Raw genomic sequence first — 23,431 nt, 5'->3', positions numbered from 1 at the left:
GCAGCAGCAGTATTTGAGTAGTAGTAGTGTGTGGCAGTAGGTGGCGGTAAAGCGCCTAAAAACCAAAGCCTGAAAAACCAAAGAAGAACCACCATTATCTCTATGGTAACGACAACTATCCATTTGCCGTCCTCTTTCTAAGCCTGTTAGCTTCTTGTTGTTGCTTTCACCCATAACCAACAACATTAACATTAACTTTTCGCTGACATTTTTGCCAACTACAGGGTTGCAAACGCCATGGACTAACAAACTGCAAGTCGTTGCGAAGACAAACTCAACGAGGCCAGCTGAGAACCAGCTCTAGCTGACCTCAAACCCAAAGCGTCGTGTGTTTTTACGCGTTAAGTCTCAATAATGGCAGACAGTTTTAACACAGACACCGGCGAGGCTGTGTATCGTTCCCGGGATGCTGTCAAAAACTTGAGAATAAAGTAAGTATTTAGATTTAGCCCAGCTACAGTCCTCCAGCGTGCTAGCAGTGGTCCAGACCAGGTCCAGACTAGAGGACGGGCTGTGAACACATTATTATTTCAACGCGGTGTCTATGTTTTCCTCACTGCAGGGTGCGGATAGAGAGGGTGACCTCCACCGCAGCCCTCTCTCAGCACCTCCAGCAGGAAGTCCTGTCCCAGCAAGACAGAGGAGAAATAGAAATGGAAACCCTCACCTCTCGAGGCCACACAGGTGATATTACCTTTACTGCTTCTACTATGGGGAAGTCTCACGCTTTGGGTTTCACTTGGCTATAATCAGTAAAGTCTATTGTAAATGTACTGCCCTCATGTGTTTCTGCACCAGAATGGCTACAATAATGTAACAGGTGTGCTTGACTTGTGTCTATGGATGCACACGTGTTGGGGTGGATGTTGACAGAATATTTTTATCAACTTGACATTTGTGTCTCTGTGTCAACAGGTGATTATGAGGAGGAACTGGAGGTGGGCTGGCAGGAGAAACTCTTCAGCCAGGTAGAAATCTGAGCTTTAAGTTTCCTTTGCCCACAGTGAATTAAAATCTCCTCAAGTGATTTAGATTAAAAAAGAAAATGCAATTTTTTTCCTCTTGTAGTTTCCTTTTCCATTATAAAATCTGAAATTATGTTTGTATATTTATGAACCACAATTCCTTCACCTCAATGCCATCATGTCTTTTTTTTTCTGTGTGTCTAGTATGAGATGGAGCTTTTCCAGAATGAGGCAGCATGTCAGACCCCACTGGACCGGCAGTATCACACAGAGGTCAAGGCCCTGACCAGGGCAAAGGGCCAACGAAATCGCAGGATTTTCACATACACTGATCATGACCGCTACACCAACTGTCTTCCATTACACCAACTGGTAGGTTGTGATACGGCCTACATTACACCAACACTCAATAATTCACACAGCATTAAAGTTGTTGTTTTTCCACTGGAGACATAACAATTAAGAGTGATCCACAATTACCTGCCTCCTCTTTGTAAAAATTAGAGACATTTACTGACGGAACTGACAAACAGATTAGACCTGTTCTGTTGAGTGTTGCCAATGTTGCAATATTTGACAGCTCTAGTATTTATATGGTAAGTTTACCTCCTCTGACACCTTATTGTTATGCATTTACCAGACTACTCTCCACATTTCCAGTGTAAGTGCTGTAACTGCAAGACTACAAGTTTTTCTCTTATTGCATTGCACTAATGCCAACATAATCACAATGTGAAAACGAATGTGAGCCCACAAATTCTGTAAATATTGTCTACAGCTGTGTTTGTGACTAGCTTTTTGTTTTTGATCCTGAAAGCAGCACTCCTCTGACTTATTGACCATAACCAAATCTGGCCCCACCTTCCTAGCAGAGAGGATGGCTAGTATAAGACACAGGCGGCAGGACAGACGCACTGTGTAAGTAAAACACCAGCTCACAAACTGATAACTTCCTCTGTCTTCCAACTTCCGCTGTATTCTGTTTACTCAAAATCCATGTAATTACTCTCCCAAATTTCTGGTTTGTAATCTTAAACAATTGTATTGGATGATCTGGTATATTTTCAGAGACTCTAGTATCCCAAAGGCCAAAATCATCAACTGGGAGCCCACAGAGGACTTTGTGAGAAGCAGTCATGTTGTAAATAATGCTATGCAGACCATGCACATCATGGCAGACATGGGCTCTCCTGGAAGGTAAGATAATAACCACAAAAGCCCAGTTCATATTCAGTTCAGTTTATTTTATAGATTACTTCCCTACATGGGAAATTTGGTTTGCAGAACGGCAAAAACAGACTCATTGGTTTCTCTTTATTCAAATGTGATCTGTATTTTGATCTTACCACAGGACTTTACACCTGGTATTGATGAACATTGTTATCTTGGTGTTGTGTGTGTCAGTTGCCATTTTCTCTAAATGAGTTTGCTCTCTCAGGCTGGGCCAGAGGGAAAATGAATGTTTGCTGGTAACCATAAAATCAGATGGAGGTGGAACAGTTGTCATAAAACCTGACTTCAACAAAGGCAAGGAGGCTTACAGGCAAGTTCAAAACATGCAACATTATTGGCTTTTAATGTGTCAACTTAACATGTTTTAAAACAGTAAGACCTGTATGAACTTGTCAAATGTGTATCACTAGACTGAAACATATCAACCAATGCTGTCTGAATGATGTGCAAACAAAGAAAACAGAACTATTACATATATTGCATTTTGTTAATCAAAAACAAACCAATGTGGTGTTTGCTGTGGCGCAGGATTGTAACAGAGGGGGAAAAGAGAGAGGTGTGGCGTCTCACCGTAGAGAACGTATCGACATCCATGAAAACAGAGGAAAAGGAGAGGGAGGGGAACATGTACAAAGATGTAAGTCCATCTTCATCAGCTTTTCTTAAGGACCAGGCAAGAATCCTATACAGTATAGTTTTAAATGATGAAATGAACTTTTCTCTGTATTTAGCTGTACGTGAGGCATAAGGAGTACCTCAACAGCCTTGTTGGACAAGACTTTGAAATGGTAAGTCATTTAAAAGGGAAAATGTTTGGTGCTTTTGTATGGCTAATCAAGTATGAGTGCTATATTAATAACTGGCTTTGAAAGGCTTTTGTACTGACCAGGTGTCTCTCCTCTAGCCTCCTGCAGGTATTCTGCGTTACCTGATGAATGGAGAGATAGGTGAGTAGAAAGGCTGTTCTCACAGTCAACCTTTCTAAGTTTGCAGTTTGGGGCAATTAAATCCTCTTTTTCTTCCTGCCCAGTCTCAGCTAAAGGGTTCGAGTATGATAACTTATACATCCACTTCTTCATGGAGCTGCCAAACAGTGAGTCACATCCAGCATATTGCACTATTCACATTGTGATGCCTTTTAAATCAGCTCAGCTAAATTCAGTTTCCATTATTCTCATGTCAGACTGGTCCAGCTTGCCATTCCAGTCTCACTCAGGAGTTACCCAGACCTGCCGGACCAAAACATTAGGGAAGGTGGGTATAACGTAAACAATAATGATGAACAATTTCAGAGGACTTCCACAGAGTTTGGTCAAATACTCAACATGCTCTCTGCCAACAGGAAAACATAGCTTTCTTCAGTTTTCCCTTCAGCTTTGAGGCTTTCTACATGTGTGAAAAGGAAAGTGAGGGTGAGTATCAACTATTGAACGCTGGTGTTTAGATTATGTGTTTCATCGATGCAAGTGTAGTGTTTGTTTGAAAGATTAGACTGATCCATGACTTTTCCACTTGTTTCAGAGTCAGTTCTCCAGTGGCCGGTGCTTTACTTCAAGGTTCTCTCACTGGACACCTGGCAGCGCTATCGCACTGAAGGCTATGGCTATCTGCTTTTTCCTGCCACACCTGGTATGTTGTGTATATTGAAAAGGTGTGGGATTAAAAAATAAAAATTCTAGAAAAGAATGAAAAAAAGATAACTTCTAAAATCACATGATTACATATTCAAATTGCTTGTTTTGTCTAACCGAGTGTTCAGAAGTCAGTTAACTGTAATGTACTGTGCCACATAGAATTTGGTGTTTTTGCTTAAAAAGGTTGATCAGTTATCTAAGCAGCTTAATTTCAAGGTATCTGTTGGCATTAGAAATGTAGATGCTTAACGTACCACTTATTCTCTCTGTATATTTTGTTTGTATCAGGTAAACATATAATAACATGTAACACATGGAGACCACTTCAGACAGGAACAGTCTCTGCACTGAGACGCTTCTTTATTGGAGGTTCTCCAGAGCTGGAAGACCACAGCTACGTCCGAATACCAGGGACATTCATGGTAGGCTCTTTTTTTTTCAATTGGCACAGAACTTTTAACCTGGGTTTTATGTAAAAAAAAAAAATAAAAAAAATATAGAAAGTAAAGTACATTTCCCTCCTGTACTATTAATGTACATGTTATGTCAGACAGTTTATTTAAAAAAATGTTTTATTACTCCACATATATCTAGGGAGACAGACTGAGTCGCTTTGGCTTTTGCACTGAAACCACAGGAAGTGTCACCTTCAATCTGCACTGCATCCAGCAAGCCAGGTAAGCAGTGTTCAAGTTAACCCAAGACACTGAAACACTGAAATGGGTTTGCATGTAGATGTATTGTTGAGTCCTACAGCCTATTGCACATGTATATCACTTTCACTGGAAGAGTTGATCTACGATACAAGTCTCAGTGAATTATTACAGGAGCAACTTTGTTCACCGTCAGCAATAACCAAACTTACACAACCAGAACAACACACCAAACACAATGGTGCAAGATGTGAACTTCAGAAGCTAAATTCAGGTCATTAAGACTTTCACACAATCAGGTCGAAGTCCTCTTTTGAATCAAAACTCTCGAATTACTCAGCTTTTAGCTGAAGCTTAATGTACGGTATGGTATGTGTGGTTTTATTTTGTCAATGTTGTGTATGTTTCAGGTCCTTTGTGGATGCCAACATGTTGAAGAAAAGGAGGCAGAAAGTGTTTGAGCAGTTAGGAGGATTCAGTCAGCAAGGAGCTGTCTGCACCATCCTGGGTAAAGACATTCACTGAGAATTGTCCAGCGAGAGTGGGAGATCAGCTTTTATTGAGTATGCATTGTTCAACAATCAGTTACATCACTCTTTTTTTTCTCTCTGGCAGAGGCCTTCCAGAGGGCGAGGAGAAAGATGCAAGAGGCCAGAGAAAGTCTTCCCAGAGATCTAATCAACACCACGTCCCAACACCAAATCGAATCCTCTGCATAGGTGTAAAAACAATGTAGGACCTGTCAATCTGTCAAATGTTTTAAGTGCCTGAATAGTGTAGATATAGTAGTTTTAGGTTTATCTCTGGTAAGTCAGAGACAAGAAAATAGTCTCTGATTGTTGTTTTTTTGTAAAGACAACAGACATGTCAGGAGGATTAAATATAAATTCATGTGGTAATGATATGATAAATTAGAAAAGTATTGTTTTTTTTCACACACTGCATTCAATGTACAGTCTCTGGTCGTCTCAGCCTATGAAATAGTCTCATTTTTATAGAATAGATAGAATTTTCCTAAAAACTAATGTAGTAGACAGTGAAATAGTTTTTTTTTCTTTAAATATGAACTGTATATTTTTCATAGTTTTTCACATTTCTTGTAATATAAACATTTTATATCAACTATAAGCTCTGTTATTGTGTTTTTTCCCCTTTGTCGTTACAGTTATATAAGTTGTGTATGATACCTGGACTTTACACAGTCCTCAATTATTGTGATATAAAAGTGACATGGATCCCAGCTGACTCAACCCAGGGCATCACTTCCCAACCTAACCTTTACTCTCGTGCTACATTCACTGCTATGGGAAATTGCAGTACCATAGCCAGTCACGCCCGAGATCCACTGTACAGTTCATATATTTAAATCTTAATTAAGATACAGTGGTTGTACTGGATGATATAACGTGTGAATCTAAATCACAGTGGAGCATAATGATGTGCCCACCGCAACTCTCTGCCGCTGGTTTTGGGTGGTGTCACTGCCCCTGTTGTAACTCGCTGTGTGGCATGTCCAATTTTTTGCGCACATAGCCTACACAAAAAGTTCCTGTCCACTATCCGCCGATTAAAACGGTATAATATCTAACAGTCGCCCGTAAAAGCGCGGATTCAATCGAAGCTGTACGTGGCACTACATACCACCCAATATACACTACTTCCTAGAAAGATCAACTCAGGCGAGAAGCTGTCCAGTTTCCGGTGACCGTGAACGCACCATCACAATCCAGATTCTCCATCTTTCTCCCACCAAGCGAAAGGGACCAACCTGCGTCTTTCATCCACTGTAACTTAACATTTTCCCGCTGCCATACACTCAACCAGGTATATGAAATATTCTACACTTCATATTTACTGCGAGGTTATTGGCATTTGTGTGTGTTTTTTCGTGTCGATCACTTCGCTGGACAGGTTTTCCACCTAACGTTAATGTGAACATAGTTCCTGTCAGCGGCAGCAATGGAAACTGAACTGGGCCGCTGGTCACCTCTGTTATGATGTCCCCGATTTAATGCTGTAACGATACTCGCCACACCCGATCAGAAAAAGCCTGCTGATGTTTATTTATCCTGTACTCTGTAGGGTCTGTCTGCAGCATGTCGTCAGTAGTTATCAGTTCGCATTGCTAGTCTTTGGCAGTGATCAGTAAACTGATGCATTTAGCATGCAGCAAGCTAGCTACCGTTAGCAAAGTTAAACTGCTGTGGCACTAGTGAAATGTAAACTTGGCGTTACACACAAGTCAAACGTTGTCACAACCAGAAATATTTTGTTGTAAACACTACGTCCAATCAGGGTTATTGATTGTTTATGGTGGGAATTGATGATACATTACTAACAAGTAACTGCTGCGGTTACGTTAATAGTTAACGTTAACGCCATTAACCGGTAACGTTATGTTAGCAACGTAATGAAAAGCTTGCTTACGTTTCTAATGAAGGCGTTAACGCTGAAATACGGAGCCAAATACTCTGCAGACAACGTCAACTGTTAAAGGTCGTTTGTGTGTTTAAGTTAGCGCTTCATATGGTAATGTAGCATCCTGCACACAGCCACACAACCACAGAGCTATGAGAAAAACGTCACCATGCCAGTTTGTGTTGATTATATCGCTTAGTGTTTTAGTAAATTGTGTGGTACATTGGTATATAATGTATCAGGGCTCCAGGCTGCCCCTAAAATTTGAGACAGTGCAAGTAAAATTTTCATCTACTTGCACATGCGCAACCAGTAAATTTGCAGTATTTTTTTTTCAACACTGGTGAAACTTGAAAGAGACGACTCAAAGAATCTGGTATCTGTCAAATGTGTGTGATGATCATGAATGTAAAGGAAATGTGAATATTTACTTTGCAAGTAGATTTACAATGTGCGGCCCTAGATTTTCTGATTGCACTCCTAAAGCTTTAGGTTTGGGGCCACTGTGCTCCTTGTAAAAAAAAAAAAAAAAAAAAGTTAGTTTGGAGCCCTGTATGGATGTTGGGTGGCACCGAGGTCAAAGCTCTTGTCTCTGTTTTAAGTTCTTCCACAACAAAATTAGAAAACTATTTCTTTATCAATATTTTAATTACTGTCAGATGTGGTAGTAACATTGGCTAAGGAAGCAACACTGCATTGATAAAGAGTGAAAAACAACCCAATGTACCTTTACTGTTACTATAATAACCATGGATGTATTATATTAGATCCATGATAATAACACTGCCACATTGCTTACTAGCTAAGTGCAGGGCATTAAACAATAAGTCAAAGTCAAAGACGACTTTATTACCCCCAAGGGGTAGTTTGTTATACAGCCTTCAGTCTCACTTCAGTTAACGTGACTGCTTAAGTGTCGTAAAGCTCCTCTGTGATCCATACCATGCCTTGCTACTGTGAATTAAGTGTTTTCCTGCACCTTCTCTGTGCTCATCCATGAAGCCAGTCACCTACACCTGGTGGTCCCAGCCTGTGGCTATGGCGACAGATGGGGCTGCTGCTACACTCATGTCTAAAATATGAGCTCAGTCCCAGACCACAATTCCTCCTTAACCAAACTGCATTCAGCTGGGTAGGGTAAACCTAGAAAACCTCCAAGCCTTATTCGTACGTTCAGACAACACATCACCACCAACCAAATGTCACATGGTGGCCGGGCTTGCTTTACTCTACTTCATGCAGTATTTGAGTATTGTGCATGTAGATCTTAGGTTCTTGTGCATTTCCTCCACTGTAGAAACTACGAGGCTGTTATTGAACAGCGTCGGCAATGCTCCCTGAGGCTGTTTGGGATTTGTAGCGAGTGTTGTATTCAAGCATTAGAAATGAGTCACCGTGCACGTCAGCGCTTGGCGGCCCCATCTTGTGAGCTTGTATGTCTACCGGTTCATGGGAAGAAATGTTGTTGCTCCTTCATGTTTCCACTTCACAATAATGGCACTTACGACACGTCTCCTGCAGACCTGAAATCAGATTAAGTGTCATATGGGAAAGATTGTTTCCCTTTGATAGTGCCACACTGAAAAAAACGCTGAGTACAACCAGATGGAGTCAACACAGATAAAGGGGATATTGGGAAGAGCTCAAGGCAATCTAATTCAATTGTTGTTGATAAGACTTGTGTATTTCTTCTGTACAGACTTAAAGGACCACAATCATGACGGACTCCAAATATTTCACAACTAACAAAAAAGGTCAGTAAAGCCACTGGCCGAAAAATAAATGTATGGTGTTTTGTTTTTCACTCTGTCTGATTTAGAGTAGCTTTAATTTATACAACATTCAGTTTTCTTTTACTTCCACTGCAGATAGCTGTAAGGTTAAAAAATAAAATCTATTTGGCACTATCTGACAGCGAGCTCAAACTGTGTTGCAGCCATCACTCTCTCAACACTTTTCCTCTTTCAGGGGAGATCTTTGAACTAAAGGCAGAGCTGAACAATGAGAAGAAGGAGAAGAGAAAAGAGGCAGTGAAGAAGGTCATCGCAGCCATGACGGTTGGCAAGGATGTCAGGTACGGTATACAATTTCAACTCTGACGGTTACCAGACACAAAAATAAACTCTTCGAAGTAGTTTAACTTTGGAAAATTACAAAAATTAGGGCACTTATCAGAGGGACGAGCTTTTGTCTCTCAAGCAGTACTTTTAAGGGTGTATTTTGGCCTTGAGGATGAGGATGTATTCATCACATTGCTCTTGATGTAAACAGAAGCTTTGAAGCCTCACGCTGACCTCTGACTAAGTCATTTTGCTTTGCTGTCAGTTCTTTGTTCCCAGATGTGGTGAACTGCATGCAGACAGACAACCTGGAGCTGAAGAAGCTGGTTTACCTCTACTTAATGAACTACGCCAAGAGCCAGCCGGATATGGCCATCATGGCCGTCAACAGCTTTGTCAAGGCAAGAATTTTTTTTTTTTTAACATTGATTCAAATGCAAACAAATAGCTAATAAATTATGTTTTCCCATCCTTTTGCAAATGAGAAAAGATGCATTCTTAAATGTAACCTTTGGTATAGTGCGGAAGCAAAGGTTTACATAGTTTTTTCGTGAAGCATTGAATTTCACAACGCCTTAGAAAAACCAAAACTGGCCTGCGTGTCTCGCTCTCTAGGACTGTGAGGATCCCAACCCCCTCATCCGTGCTCTGGCCGTCCGCACCATGGGCTGCATCCGAGTGGACAAGATCACCGAGTACCTGTGTGAGCCGCTGAGGAAGTGCTTGAAGGACGAGGACCCGTACGTTAGGAAGACGGCGGCCGTCTGCGTGGCCAAACTTCATGACATCAACGCCCAGATGGTGGAGGACCAGGGCTTCCTGGATTCTCTGCGAGATCTCATCGCTGATTCAAATCCCATGGTAGGTGTCGTGTCACACTGACAATGATGGGTCATGTTTTTTGTTTTGTTTTTTTCAATCGAGGTTTTATTTGCATAGGTTTTCATAAATTGTTGGCACAGGACGTAGTGTGTCGGTGATGTATTGCTCATCGCAAACCGTCTCCGTCTTTTAGGTCGTAGCCAACGCAGTCGCCGCCCTGTCGGAGATCAGCGAGTCTCATCCCAACAGCAACCTGCTGGACCTCAATCCTCAGAACATCAATAAGCTGCTGACGGCCCTCAACGAGTGCACCGAGTGGGGGCAGATCTTCATCCTGGACTGCCTGTCCAACTATAACCCCAAGGATGAGCGCGAGGCCCAAAGGTAGCCGCCATGTCAGCAGAATAAGATCATTTTAATTATAACAAATTAATTTTCCCTTACTGACCATCATCTCCTGTTGTTTTTTTTGTTTTTTTGAAGCATCTGTGAGCGTGTCACCCCTCGACTGTCTCATGCCAACTCAGCCGTGGTGCTGTCAGCTGTCAAGGTGCTGATGAAGTTCTTGGAGCTGCTGCCCAAGGACTCCGACTACTACAACACCTTGCTGAAGAAGCTCTCCCCACCGCTGGTCACCTTGCTCTCCGGAGAGCCGGAGGTCCAGTATGTGGCTCTGAGGAACATCAACCTGATCGTCCAGAAAAGGTGTGTGATCACACCTGACACGGCAGCCACGATGGGTTTCATATTGCTACTACCCCGTTTATATTGTATTGGCCTGAATTTAAAGGGATAGTTCAACATTTTTTGGCAAATTGGCCTATTGCCATAATCCCATAATAAAGTCGTTTTCGAGGTAAATTCATGCAAAACCGCTGATGCACGTTCCCGTCGGGGGCAGTTTTTCGGCAAGCAGTCTCTGCATTTGCCTCGAAAACAACTCAGTCTAGTAACGTTCCATTATTATGTCATAGCGCGGTGAATGTGCAGGTCACAACTTGTCCACCAGAGCGTTTTGGAGTTGTTGGATTGTGTATTTGATGAGGGAAACCAAGAAATCCCATTAGCATCCGTAGCGTAGCTCTGAGCAGCTCACGGTTCTGCTCCGCCGTTCTAAAAATAGCTTGCTCTGACAATTAAAGGTAACGAACCTACTGCTATGACTATAGGGATTATGGCAATGGGCCAATTTGCCAAAATGTATTTAGGTCACAGCCAGAATCCTCAGTTTTCCCACACAGTCTAATAATGTGTAACATGTTCATGTGCACAGGCCTGAGATCCTGAAGCAGGAGATCAAAGTCTTCTTTGTCAAGTACAACGACCCCATCTACGTGAAACTGGAGAAACTGGACATCATGATCCGCCTGGCCTCTCAGGCCAACATTGCCCAGGTACCCGACATGAAACACAACTGTGTGGAGACTTTGTATAGATGATACAAAGGATTTGCTTTCTTTACAAATGATGGTTTATCTGTCTATCTAGGTGTCTGGGTAGAGGGTGTATTTTGCATGTGAACATCTCTGCAAAGAGAAACCTTTATTGAATTTCAGAATGGTATTGGGTCTAAAAAGAACCACTTTGTGATTTCAGCATGGTACCTTATGTGTGTATACAGTACTACTATATGCAGTGTAGTCAAATTCAGTGAAATTGAAGCACAACAAAACACAATAGTAAAATGGTTCAATATACTGCAAGTGTGTGTTGATGTTAATATGTAATATGAACAGTATATTTCTTTGTTGCTGTCTTTTTCAGGTGCTGGCTGAGCTGAAGGAATACGCTACAGAGGTGGACGTTGACTTTGTGCGCAAAGCTGTGCGAGCCATTGGACGCTGTGCCATCAAAGTGGAGGTAAGAAATGCAACCATCCCAGAATCTCACACGTATGCACCATTGAGGAACAATAATCTTAATTCTCTTTCGTCTTGTAAAGTGGGGTGTTGTGGTTGTAGAAATATCATAATATCGAATTTCTATATTAAATAAATTCCTCTCTGCTCGCCAGTGCAGACAAAGTGAAACATATTGTTATATTATCATGTATAATTGCCTGAACCCTGAATGATCTGTCCTGTTCATCTGCAGCAATCTGCTGAGCGCTGTGTGAGCACCCTGCTGGACCTGATCCAGACTAAGGTCAACTACGTGGTCCAGGAGGCTATTGTGGTCATCAGGGACATCTTCCGCAAGTACCCCAACAAGTACGTCTCATTTCAATGCAGGTTTTCTTTTCAGACGAGGAGCTTGTTTTGTTTTCTTTTTGACCTCTGCGATATTGCTGCTCTTCAGGTATGAAAGCATCATCGCCACCTTGTGTGAGAATCTGGACTCTCTGGACGAGCCTGACGCTCGCGCTGCCATGATCTGGATTGTTGGCGAGTACGCAGAGAGGATTGACAACGCCGACGAGTTGCTGGAGAGCTTCCTCGAGGGCTTCCACGATGAGAGCACCCAGGTGGGTTTACTGTAAAAGCATGAGAGGGTTTTAAAGAGGAACTATGCAGGATTTTTAGCTTAACTCTTCAATTTTTTAAATAAATGACATGTAACATGCTATGAGGTGCCCCGTAACCTGTAATCTTTTGTTTATGACAGATAAGACTACACAAATATACACGTCGTATATGATAAATAACGTTATGTATCGCTTTATCGATTGATTTCTCATCGGCTTCATTAAAAACAAATGCACATGGCCAGGAGGAGGGTTAGCAAAACAGTGGAAAAGGAAAAGCGAATAGAGGTGTACTGACGGTAAAGAAAGTAGGTCAAAGTTAAATGTGACTTTTACTTTTTAAACCAGACCCTGATAAATGATCAGAGATAACAGATTTATTCCGTTTTATCTTCCTGTTGAGAACACAGTCGAGCATGTCCAGTGGTTTTCCTGTTTGCATTGTAAATATTATTATCTGCTCAGCTCCACTGCTGAACACGTCTCCACGTAGAACCGCCCTGTTCGGCTTTTTCCACTTGTTTGGAAACCACAGTGAGAGCCGCAGGGTGGCAGGCAGTCATCGCACACTTCAAACTGACCATGAAACAACACTGTGTGTGCACTTTGAACCACAGGTGCAGCTCACTCTGCTGACCGCCATCGTCAAGCTGTTCCTCAAGAAGCCGTCGGAGACTCAGGAGCTGGTGCAGCAGGTCCTCAGTCTGGCCACTCAGGTTGGTTATGATTTCCATCCAGGTCAACGTACGTTTGAAGATTTATTTATTCACGACTGGGTAACGGTGCATGAACTTCTCCTCCTCCTTTTCCTCTTCCTCTGCAGGACTCTGACAACCCTGACCTGCGTGACAGGGGCTACATTTACTGGCGTCTTTTGTCCACCGACCCCGTGACGGCCAAGGAGGTGGTGCTGTCAGAGAAGCCCCTGATCTCCGAGGAGACGGACCTGATCGAGCCCACCCTGCTGGATGAGCTCATCTGCCACATCGGCTCTCTGGCCTCCGTCTATCACAAACCCCCCAGCGCCTTCGTGGAGGGCAGCCACGGCATCCACAGGAAACACCTTCCTGTCCAGCACAGCAGGTCAGACTCACAAACACTGTGCACGCTATCACAAACACATTTCGACCTGGGCAGTTGTGCACCTTTTTAATCACTCACAGGCTTCGACTGCCTTTGACCGTAGCCACAGTCTGGCTATGTGGCAGCTTTGTCTTTTCTGTGAAATATTCAGCATCTATTCATTTAAATGATTTCAAAGTTTGTGTCAAATTAAATACACATAAAAGCAGAAATTACAAGCAAACCTCCCATCATAATGCAAATCCACTCTGGCAGTATAATAATAATAATAATATATGACATTTTGTTAACATCTACCATTGTGTCATTTATTATGAATTTTTTTAAGCGGTTATTATGGTGTAAAATGTGGCATCAATTTAGGAATGGGTAACATGTATCAACACAGATTTCATAGCACATTTCATGTCAGATCAGCATTGCCCAACCCCCTGAAGGAATTTGACCATGTCTCAATGATTTCTTAAAGGGCAGAAATGTTTTATGAAAGAGGATTCAGTGTTGCTTATGAATTGAAAATTGTGTATTAGAGGTTTCACTTGGTCATAAAATGTCCAGTCAAAGCAAACTTAAATAACTGCACAGCAATATAGCATGAGGTGATATAATGTACAGTGGAGAAAATAAGTGTTTGATCCCCTGCTGGTTTTGTAACTTTGCTCCCCCACAAAGAAATAGGTGGTCTATAGTTTTTATGGTAAGTTTATTTTAACAGAAAAAGGCAAAAATATCAACAAAACATCCAGAAATATAATATCATCGTATAAAGGTTATACATTAATTTACATTTGATCAAATGAAATAAGGGTAAAAATCAGCAGGGAATCAAATACTTGTTTCCCCCCCCTAAGTGAATAGGACTTTAAAATCAACTTTTGATTGACAATATCTTCACAAAATATAATTCAATGTTCATCGTTTCAGATGTGTGCGTAATGCTGACATGAAATTTCCATGCAGACCAACTCACCTTGGTAAAAAGGTCACGATCAGTAGTGCAGAGGGCAGCACTAAGATCAAATGAGGACAGATATGTTTCCAGCATCTTCACTCAAATGGAGTCTGCATGCAATAAACCAATCTGTTTGAGGATGTTAAGAAGACAAAGTTTATTTATAAACTTTTATAATAAAGAAAAAAGAAAAGAAAAAAGCTGACTCCATCTTGTCTCACTGTTCTCATCCTTTATAAAAAAATAAAAAAAAGAAGAAGTTTAATTTTAGCAGCTTTGAAATAACCCTCGACTTCTAGCCCCTGTGCTAAAGACAAACTGGTGTGACTGACCAGCTAAATGCCTGTCCTTTACCAGTCTGTTGTGTCTGTCCCCTAGCAGCATTGACACAGGTGAGAGCCCAGTGAGCAGCGGACCGGCCGCCGCCATCGACCAGCCACACGTGATCCCCAGCCAGGGCGACCTGCTGGGCGACCTGCTCAACCTGGACCTGGGCCCTCCGGTCAACGTGCCCCAGGTCTCCTCCATGCAGATGGGAGCAGTGGACCTGCTGGGAGGAGGCCTGGACAGCTTGGTGAGCATGATAGTCTTCTCTCTCTCACACACTCACACACACATACACAGATTCATTTTGCTGTAGAGGGGAAGCCTGACTACTTGTCGCGCATTTTTTATTTTTACTTGAATTTTTCTCAGCACAATTTTCTGAGCCGATGAACATGAGGTTGTGGTCATAACAAGCCGACAGTATTATTTGAGGGTGTGGCAACACAACACACCATGGAAGTGTGGCCCTGAGGAGACAGTTTTGCAGTTTAACAATTTTCAAAAAAAAAAAAAAAAATCAGTACATCAGCATTTTGGCAACATTTCTTCACAGAGGAAAGTGGTTTATACTGAAACATTGACTGGTTTCTACTCTGGTCTTTCCTCTTTTTCTTACTGCTGAATATAAAAATTGTGACTCATTGAGCATGAAGGGAAGAATTGCTCAAGACTTTGCATCAGCACTAAATTTCTTCTTTAAAATGGCATTTTCTCTTAGAGTTATAAAGTGAATTTCTTTTTGTAATGTGATTGGTTTTCTACTTTAGCTGTATCTATTGTTCTGTGGAACATAACACAGACATTCTGGCTGTGAAACTACAGATGTTCGGCGCAGATGTTCTGAATGAATGATTTAACTACAGTAATATGTAAAATGAACTCGAGTATTTTTCCAACCATGTTGTATTTTCACCCTGTTAATTGTCATTTTTTTTCCCACTTCCTCAAGTTCCTGGAATAGCTGGACTTATCTTAATGTCTTTTATGCCATGTGGAGTCACAACTTTTCCCAGAAATGAGAGCTCCTCCTGATGGGCTGCGGTTGCTAAGAAACTCTCTATCTCTGTCTGTGTTTGTGCGTTTGGTCTGTCTGTGATGTTTGGATGCTGTCTTTGGGGTTCCCGTCTTCTCTCCTGTAGCTGGGGGGAGACCTGGGCGGAGGTGTTGGGGGAAGTCCAGCAGTAAGTCAAGCCCTTCTGTTTGACAGCCTGCCTGTCTGCATGCTGCATGCTTCCTGAATTTAACCCACCACACTTTTTCAAATTCAAAGAGTTTTCATGGAGCTTTTCAAACCCGGCTTCGCTGTCGCGCACTCACATAACTTCATCAGTTCTTCTTTTTCATAAGGATTTCTGGCTAATCCCCACAAACCTGATCTGATTAAACATTTGTTTTTTTTTCTTGTAATCACTGAAAGGTTTTACTAATTATTTCTATCTCTGGCATGATTTAACATTTCCATTGTTTTTTCTTGTTGTAGATTGGCAAGTTACTAGTAATACTTACTAAAAGTCAGACTACTTATACTGCTCGTTTTGTGTGTGTGTGTTTGCTGTGATTGCTTTAGGTGGGACAGAACTTCATTCCCTCATCTGTCCCCAGTACTTTTGCTCCGTCGCCCACACCGGCGCCTCCTGCTGTCAGCAGTGGCCTCAACGACTTGTTTGAGCTTTCCACAGGCATGGCCAACACCACTGGAGGCTACATACCCACGAAAGCAGTGAGTTTACTACTTGAATAATTGGGAACAACAGATGGATTACTCACAGTAAGGCAGTAGTGGAATGGAGAAACTGAAGCTTGGTCTTTTGTAATTAGTTTCCTTTGCAGACATGACAAGAAAGCTTAGATATTATTTTCTCTAATCTCAAGTCACATCACATACTACCAAGACCAGTCATTGGCTGTATATTAAAGTTGCTAGGGCTCTAATACTATTAGTGTTCTTATTTGCTTTTCAGAAATTCCAAATAATCAAGTAATTATTAATCATTTTTTAGCTGTCTTTTTTAAATCCAAGCTTGTTGAGAATGTTCTTTTCATCATCCAAATTCTGTGGACCAGACTTCATTCTGTCAGTCACAAGCAGGGTTTGAAATTAACTTTTTGATCTTCTAGCCAAGTGGCTAGTAGATGAAAAAAGTGCCAGATCCTTTTTTTTTACTAGCCAAAACCATCAAGTTGCTTCACTATTGTATTTCGACATCACTAGTTACAATAGCAGTCATCGTAGTACCATATTCTTCTTCTCAATCAATTGTGCTGTGTAGACGATGACCTGAATAACAGTATAAATTCCTATGCAGCAATAAGCAGACACATGGAGCAGATTAGATTAAAATATATAAACTATGTATTAAATACATGTCAGGAGGGCATGTTAGGGTTATATATATATACAAGTTTGGTTGGCAGTGCACTGATTTTGATTAGAAATGAGAAAATATGATCAAATAATACAAACATGTACAAAATACTTAAGACATACAGAGCGGCTGCAGCCAAGAGGCGAGACAGCTCAAAATCTGTCTGAATCTGGGTCGCAAATGGCGAGTGGCGACTGCTACTTTCAGGCCCTGGTCACAAGTCTGGTGATGTAAGTGACTAACGTGATGTTCAGACTGAAAATAGCACCATTGAAAACACATCTGTTTTGATGTGGCCGTGTTGCTCCGGTACCAGTGTGAGAATAAAACACAGTCCAGATGTGATAATGACCGAGCAATGAATCCAGTGAGTTTTAAGATTGATCGAAAGCCAAAACACTGCACTTTGTATCTGAGTCCAAGTGATTCAATAATGACTGTGTTTATGTAGCAACCAATTCAGTTTTCAGGTTTCTCCCCCTCTGTGGAGGAACCACACTGGGTCTCATTAAAATGAATGAGGCGACTGCATCTTTTCACCCTGTGCTTGTGCCTTTGAATGACCAAGTCAATCATGAATCTGCTTTTGTAGAAATGTGAGATATAATAGGTTTTAAGGGATAGACAGCCTCTCTATCCCTCTACCGTCTGTCTGACCGACCACACGGGTCCTCTGTAACCAGGTGTGGCTGCCTGCAGTGAAAGCCAAGGGACTGGAGATCTCGGGAACCTTTTCTCGTCGCCAGGGCCACATGTACATGGACATGACCTTCACCAACAAGGCCCTGCAGCACATGACCGACTTCGCCGTCCAGTTCAACAAGAACAGGTTGGTGAGATGATGTTCAGCGACACTTCCCTGCAGCTGTTAAATCGGCTGCTTCACTCTCAGCTTGTGCTTCCCCATAAATTGTTTTTTTTAAAGCTGTATACAGGTGCTGAAAATCCTCAGTTTTGTTGGTTGATTTGTTTGTTTCCCACATGTAGTTTTGGGATGATCCCCACCAGCCCTCTGCCCGTTCACACTCCTCTGATGCCCAGCCAGAGTATCGAGCTCTCTTTGCCTCTCAACACCATCGGGCCAGTCATGAAGATGGACCCGCTCAATAATCTTCAGGTACAGAAGAACTCAACCTGAAACAGGCTCAACATTATTTATTTTACAAGAGACACACAGGATAAAATACTGTCCACAAGCACTTGGCCACAAAATCCAAATACCAATCTGTTTATCACACTGAGTGACTGAATGAATAGGTCTGGGTAGTAATTTTGCAAAGCAGTAGGTACAAATAGGAGAGAAGGTGCTGATATCAAACAAAATCATTTTTGTTGTTACATGAAGTAATGATGGTTTGAACCACAGCAAACCATGAGCACAAGGATGAATTCATATGATGTGTTTAATTATTGAAAGTTGCTTGTTAAACCCAAGGCTTATGAAACTCGTCTTCTTTTTTATTAATTTGTACACAGGTGGCTGTGAAGAATAGCATCGACGTCTTCTACTTCAGCGTCCTCATCCCCCTCAATATATTCTTCGTGGAGGATGGGAAAATGGGTATGAATGTGTTACGCACCACTTCATAAAACAACTTCACATCATGCTGTTGCTATGACATGACATAGACAGTGAAGAAAAGTCAAATCTAATGTGGAAAAATTGGGAGTCCAGAGAGTTGAGCCACATCTGCGGATGCAAATCATTGTCCTAATGATTTAAAAACTGAATATTCCATTCACGGAAATGGTATTACGATGACAACATTTAATTGTCACACCTGAACAGAGTGGGCCTGTCATGTATTGTAAAAGAAGAAATCTGTAAAAAAAAATCCTGAAATGTGTAATTGATGTCATCATCCCCAACATGCTGAAAGACTGACCAATTATTGATTCCTTGCTTCCACATAATTGATGTTAAGTCTGTTTCTTTGTTTTCCTCCTCAGAGCGACAGGTTTTCCTGGCTACCTGGAAAGACATACCAAATGAGAACGAGCTGCAGTATCAGATTAAAGAGTGTCACCTAAATGCAGGTAAAGTCTGACACGACTGCCCTCATTCATGTAGTTTCATATTGGCTCAAATTGCTGTGTATATTTGCATATTAATGAGGTTTCTTAATGATAAACTATTAGTACTGGGAGGACACGTGTTTAGATGATTTCCAACTCACCTCCAAGAACCATCATATTTACAACTATCATCGCCTGCGTTCATTTTCTCCATCTGATCCGTCTCGATTAGCTCAGTTCAAGAGACAGAACTATAAAACATGACACCAGGTTTCCAGTTTAGTGCACTACAGCTGCAGGTCAGCACAAAGATGGGAAGCTAATGACAAGATTTGATAAAATTTGCTCACAATGGAAATAATTTGTTGAAGTTTATGCTGTATATATGATGGATAAAGCACACAAACAGAAAGAATAACATTAGAGTCTCTATCAAACCTACAGATGAGTGGACCACAAAAAATAATTTTCATGCAAGCAGTTGCTCTCTCTTGATCCCTCAGTGGGATGTGCACATTCATCCACCACGTGTCACTTTAAAACTTCATTAATGTCTCTCACTCATTCAAACTCATCCTAAGACCTCACACCTCTCTCTTGTGTTTTCTCTCTCCACTCACATGCCTGTCTTGGGATGCTTCATCATTTTCTCTTCTTTGTACCTTAAGGAGTCCTTCACCTCTTTGCATTTATAAGCTGCCAGTGTTTGTTCCGTTACTACCTGACAGCAACGCGGCAAACAACTCATCTTTCTTCGAGCCCAGTGTTGTAGTGCATCTGCTCAGGTTTTCTGAACTCTGAAGATTCCTTGTCACGATTCATTAAACTCTTCCTAGAGCTAAAATACGTTTGATTCCCTGATAAAACTACTTCCAGTTGTAGAGTTAGCATTAGATGATACATATTAGTTTTAGTTCCCATAGTGATTACAGCCTCTTGTGTGTTTATTTTTCACGTGGCGCAGTACGTAGTTGGTAGCACCGGGTGAGGTGTGTTCACCGCCTTCACTAACCTTGGTTCTGTTCCTTCAGACACGGTGTCAGGGAAGCTGCAGAACAACAACATCTACACTATTGCCAAGAGGAACGTAGAAGGCCAGGACATGTTGTACCAGTCCCTTAAACTGACCAACGGCATCTGGATCCTGGCTGAGCTCCGCATTCAGCCCGGAAACCCCAACTACACGGTAGAGCATTCAGTCGTTTGTAATCAGTTTTTGCTTTGTGCTCTATGGCTGTTGCATATCCAAAGATTTGTACATAGTCTTCTGAAAAAGTCGGTAGCAAACCATCCACATGACCAAGTCAGTCTTTACACTGCACAGTTCAAGCGACCCAATTCTGGCGTTTTCCTCTCAAGTGGCACGGATTGGGTCTGTAACATGAAAGTGTAACTGGGAAAAAATCTGATTCTGTCAGATTGGATTCAGGCCTCCTTCATTTGTGGAAGCAAATCAGATGGGAATCCGATATCTGCCAATACGTCTGTAATCAAAAAAGACAGATCGGATATTTCCTGGCATCATCAATATTTCGACGATAGCGCATTTTGATGATAGCATAGATAATCGATGTAGCAGCGATCACTGCTGCGTGCACCCAGGCCTTAATAGGGGCTCTCTTCTTTCTCCTCCGCCTTAAAATGCGTCCAATATTCTGTGTACCTCCTAAAATGCTTTGGAAAAAAAAATATTGCCTGATATATTATGTCCATTTCATCAGCATCCATGTTGTTTACCTGCGTAGTTCAGTTCGGATTATTTCCTCTTCTGTGTTGTTAGCGAAACTGCATCTGCAGGTTGTTTAACACAAGCAAAGCAGGTGTCAATTCAGACATCAGATATGGGTCACTTCCAATAGAACATGTAAACAGACAGTCATGATAAATTGGATATACTGTAGGCAACAAATTGGAAATTGGGCATCAAGACCTGTAGTGTAAAGACAGACAGGCTTATCATATTAGTTTTCCTAAGTATCTAAAAGGGTTGCATTTTACCATCATTTTTTCTTCCGAATGAATGAATATAAAATGTGTCATCTCATGAAATCTTAAATTGTCCAACAGCCCGTAGGTTGGCTTTCCGAAACCGCTCGGTATAAGCAGCAGTATAAAAACAGATTGGTTCTTAAAATAGACAGCAGGGTTTATCCCTTGTTGTAACCATCCTGTTGTGTTTTTTTTTGTACAGCTTTCTCTCAAGTGTCGGGCTCCCGAGGTCTCTCAGTACGTCTACCAGATGTACGACTCTGTGCTGAAGAACTGAGCTGCTCTCACTCTGAGGCACTCCGCTCCCTGACAACAAACAGCAGTGTTTTATCATTTCCTGTCACCTGCAGCTTACTGCCAAAACAAGGGATTAAATTTGGGACATTGGATAATTTTTCCTCTGAGGGTACCAACAAGGCAAATATACCGAGGTGAACTGTCGATGTTTCCTTTTTTTTGGCAGTTGTAAGCATCATTGAATTCTCTTCTCCAGCTTCCCATTTTGATTCTTACCTCCCAATGAAAAATGTGTCTACCATTCCATCCTTAACTTAGTGTCTTAATGTTGTAAAGCTGTGACTGATGGTGAAACTGTCCCGAGTGGAAAAAAAAAATCTCCCCACTTTCCATTAAGCCATTGTTGTTGTTTTTTTTTGTATGGTGCGGCTTCTTTTGGTAATGATTTATTTTTGATACTGGCTTTGCTTCTGTTGCACTCACAATAAGACTAGTGTTATGTTAATATTTTCTCCTTTTGCCATTAATGTGCTAAGAGTCAAAACCAGTAATGTGATTGTTCTTCAGCAGGTTAGAGTCCTAGAGGTCGTATGCTTGAACATCAAACATTATAAATCACTTTTAGCGACAGGTTTTCCTGTTTTTCTTCTCTTTTTTTGCAGTAGTCAAACGTTACTTACCAACCTGAAACATTGAACTAGAACTGAGAAACTTTAAGTGAAAAAAATTCAAGAATTTGGAAAAAGAAAATCCAGACCAGAGACCCAGCATCTCTAATGTAACTACTAAACCCCAGCATTGTATTGCTGCTTCCCAAAAATAAAATAGATCTAGTTTTCACATCATTTAAAGTTGATTGACATGACAGTGTGTAGTACATGTGGGTTTAAATTCCCAGAGAAAATGTGAGGTTGCTGTTATATCTTATCTTTGCCTATTAGCGCAGAACCACTACACACCCCGACCACAGCATCTATTTCTATGTTCTCATACACCAGTGCTACTCCATTTTAAGAATGATACTTGCTGATTAATTTAAAATGTATTACTATTGTAATAGCCCCGTTTACTGCAACCACATAGATGTAAACGGCTTTATACCCCTTCTCTGTCATTCATATTTATTGTGAATCTACCTCTGCGTTGCAGTAGCTTCGATTCTGTAATGTGCTTTAAATGTTTCACCTTTTCTTTTGATGCCAGTATTGTTTTTTTTTTTGTAATCCTCATGCCATTGTTGTCAAGCCAGTCGAAATTTGTGGCAAGTCAGCCGAACCAGTCTCACAGGACCAAGCATTCATGCAAATTAAATGCCAAGTTTTATGTTTTAACACCCTTGTGTCAATATAACCTAATGTTGGCGTTGTGTGTGCTATAGAGCATTGGAGTGCGTACACACTGAGACCCAGAGTTTCCCTAGTAAAGTGTAGTCCAGTAATGTTGTAGTTAGTGTAGCAAATGAATTAAAATGTTTTGGTATAGCCCTGAAAATAATGATATGAAGCCTTGCTTCTATCTGTTCATCAGAAAAGGCTTTTTTTCAGTTGTGTTGATGACACTATTTTCATACACAATAACATAAAAATACATTTATGTGCCTGCATGAGCTCACCATCCATTTGACCCTTCCTCGTTCAGACTGTGGATTTGCATTTAAAAACTAATCTCCCAACTCCATGCCTCTATTGTAGATCTCTTGATTTGTTTTTTTGTTTTTGTTTTTTAGCAGCAATGAGCATTGAGCACTCCCACATATAGAAGTATATCTACAACTGTTGCCAGCAATCCAGAATGTATGGAGAGAGCTATAATAGCATCTTATGACATGGAGTATTTTGAGCGTCATTGCTGTAACCCTGTTGTAAATGATTTGTTCTTGTCACAGTACCACATCTTATGCCAATAAATTGTGAAACTCAGAATGCCATTGTGATTTCAGAAAGATTTACCACACAAGCACATTGTGGAATTTGTGGGAAGGGCAGCTATCATGATTTATCTTAACTCAAATTCTTTCAACAGATACATGTGTGCTTAATTTGTCCATGTGTAGGTCCCGGAACACTGAGAGGGTGCTGTTCCGGAGGGGGGGGGGGGACAGAGGGGAGGAGCGCACAGGAGGCGACACGTGCGGCGTGCGTAACGGCGCTTAAATGACTTTTAACACACCTGAAAAATGACCCCGATGCGGTGAAATTCAGAGGTATAAGAG

At 41.4% G+C, this 23,431-nt stretch overlaps 2 protein-coding genes across 3 annotated transcripts; both read left to right on the top strand.

The window, feature by feature from the left end:
• Positions 1-354: 354 nt before the first annotated feature.
• On the top strand, positions 355-5,204 carry mks1 (MKS transition zone complex subunit 1; the record flags this gene model as incomplete). The annotated part of the gene is made up of 18 exons (XM_083985905.1): positions 355-431; positions 563-684; positions 916-968; positions 1,170-1,337; positions 1,783-1,883; positions 2,034-2,162; positions 2,404-2,508; positions 2,727-2,835; positions 2,930-2,986; positions 3,103-3,145; positions 3,229-3,291; positions 3,382-3,452; positions 3,541-3,610; positions 3,720-3,827; positions 4,121-4,254; positions 4,427-4,509; positions 4,896-4,993; positions 5,101-5,204. The coding sequence occupies 18 exons, from the start codon at positions 355-357 to the stop codon at positions 5,202-5,204; spliced, it is 1,695 nt and encodes a 564-aa protein (XP_083842031.1).
• A 987-nt stretch (positions 5,205-6,191) lies between these two features.
• On the top strand, positions 6,192-23,133 carry ap2b1 (adaptor related protein complex 2 subunit beta 1). Of its 2 annotated transcripts, none has more exons than XM_083985895.1 (22): positions 6,192-6,309; positions 8,603-8,657; positions 8,872-8,977; positions 9,229-9,364; positions 9,579-9,824; positions 9,979-10,169; positions 10,269-10,490; positions 11,059-11,179; positions 11,550-11,645; positions 11,880-11,995; positions 12,084-12,249; positions 12,867-12,965; positions 13,073-13,332; positions 14,666-14,858; positions 15,751-15,792; positions 16,179-16,331; positions 17,661-17,806; positions 17,965-18,094; positions 18,454-18,538; positions 18,928-19,014; positions 20,025-20,179; positions 21,185-23,133. In XM_083985895.1, the coding sequence occupies exons 2-22, from the start codon at positions 8,621-8,623 to the stop codon at positions 21,257-21,259; spliced, it is 2,862 nt and encodes a 953-aa protein (XP_083842021.1). In that variant the 5' UTR covers positions 6,192-6,309; positions 8,603-8,620; the 3' UTR covers positions 21,260-23,133. The 2 variants fall into 2 exon arrangements, with proteins under 2 accessions (XP_083842021.1, XP_083842020.1); XM_083985894.1 differs by having other exon boundaries at positions 14,663-14,858.
• Positions 23,134-23,431: the final 298 nt, after the last annotated feature.

The sequence above is a fragment of the Trachurus trachurus genome (assembly GCF_905171665.1).
Source record: "Trachurus trachurus genome assembly, chromosome: 14".
NCBI lineage: Eukaryota > Metazoa > Chordata > Actinopteri > Carangiformes > Carangidae > Trachurus > Trachurus trachurus.
Note: the sequence above shows the minus strand (reverse complement) of the source record. Positions and strands in the feature narration are given on the sequence as shown.

Coding starts and splice junctions, on each gene's coding strand:
- ap2b1 (XM_083985894.1), top strand. CDS start 8,621: ATGACGGACTCCAAATATTTCACAACTAACAAAAAAG. Junction 11,180..11,549: donor CTCAGGCCAACATTGCCCAG/GTACCCGACATG, acceptor TGTCTTTTTCAG/GTGCTGGCTGAGCTGAAGGA. Junction 16,332..17,660: donor GCTACATACCCACGAAAGCA/GTGAGTTTACTA, acceptor CTCTGTAACCAG/GTGTGGCTGCCTGCAGTGAA.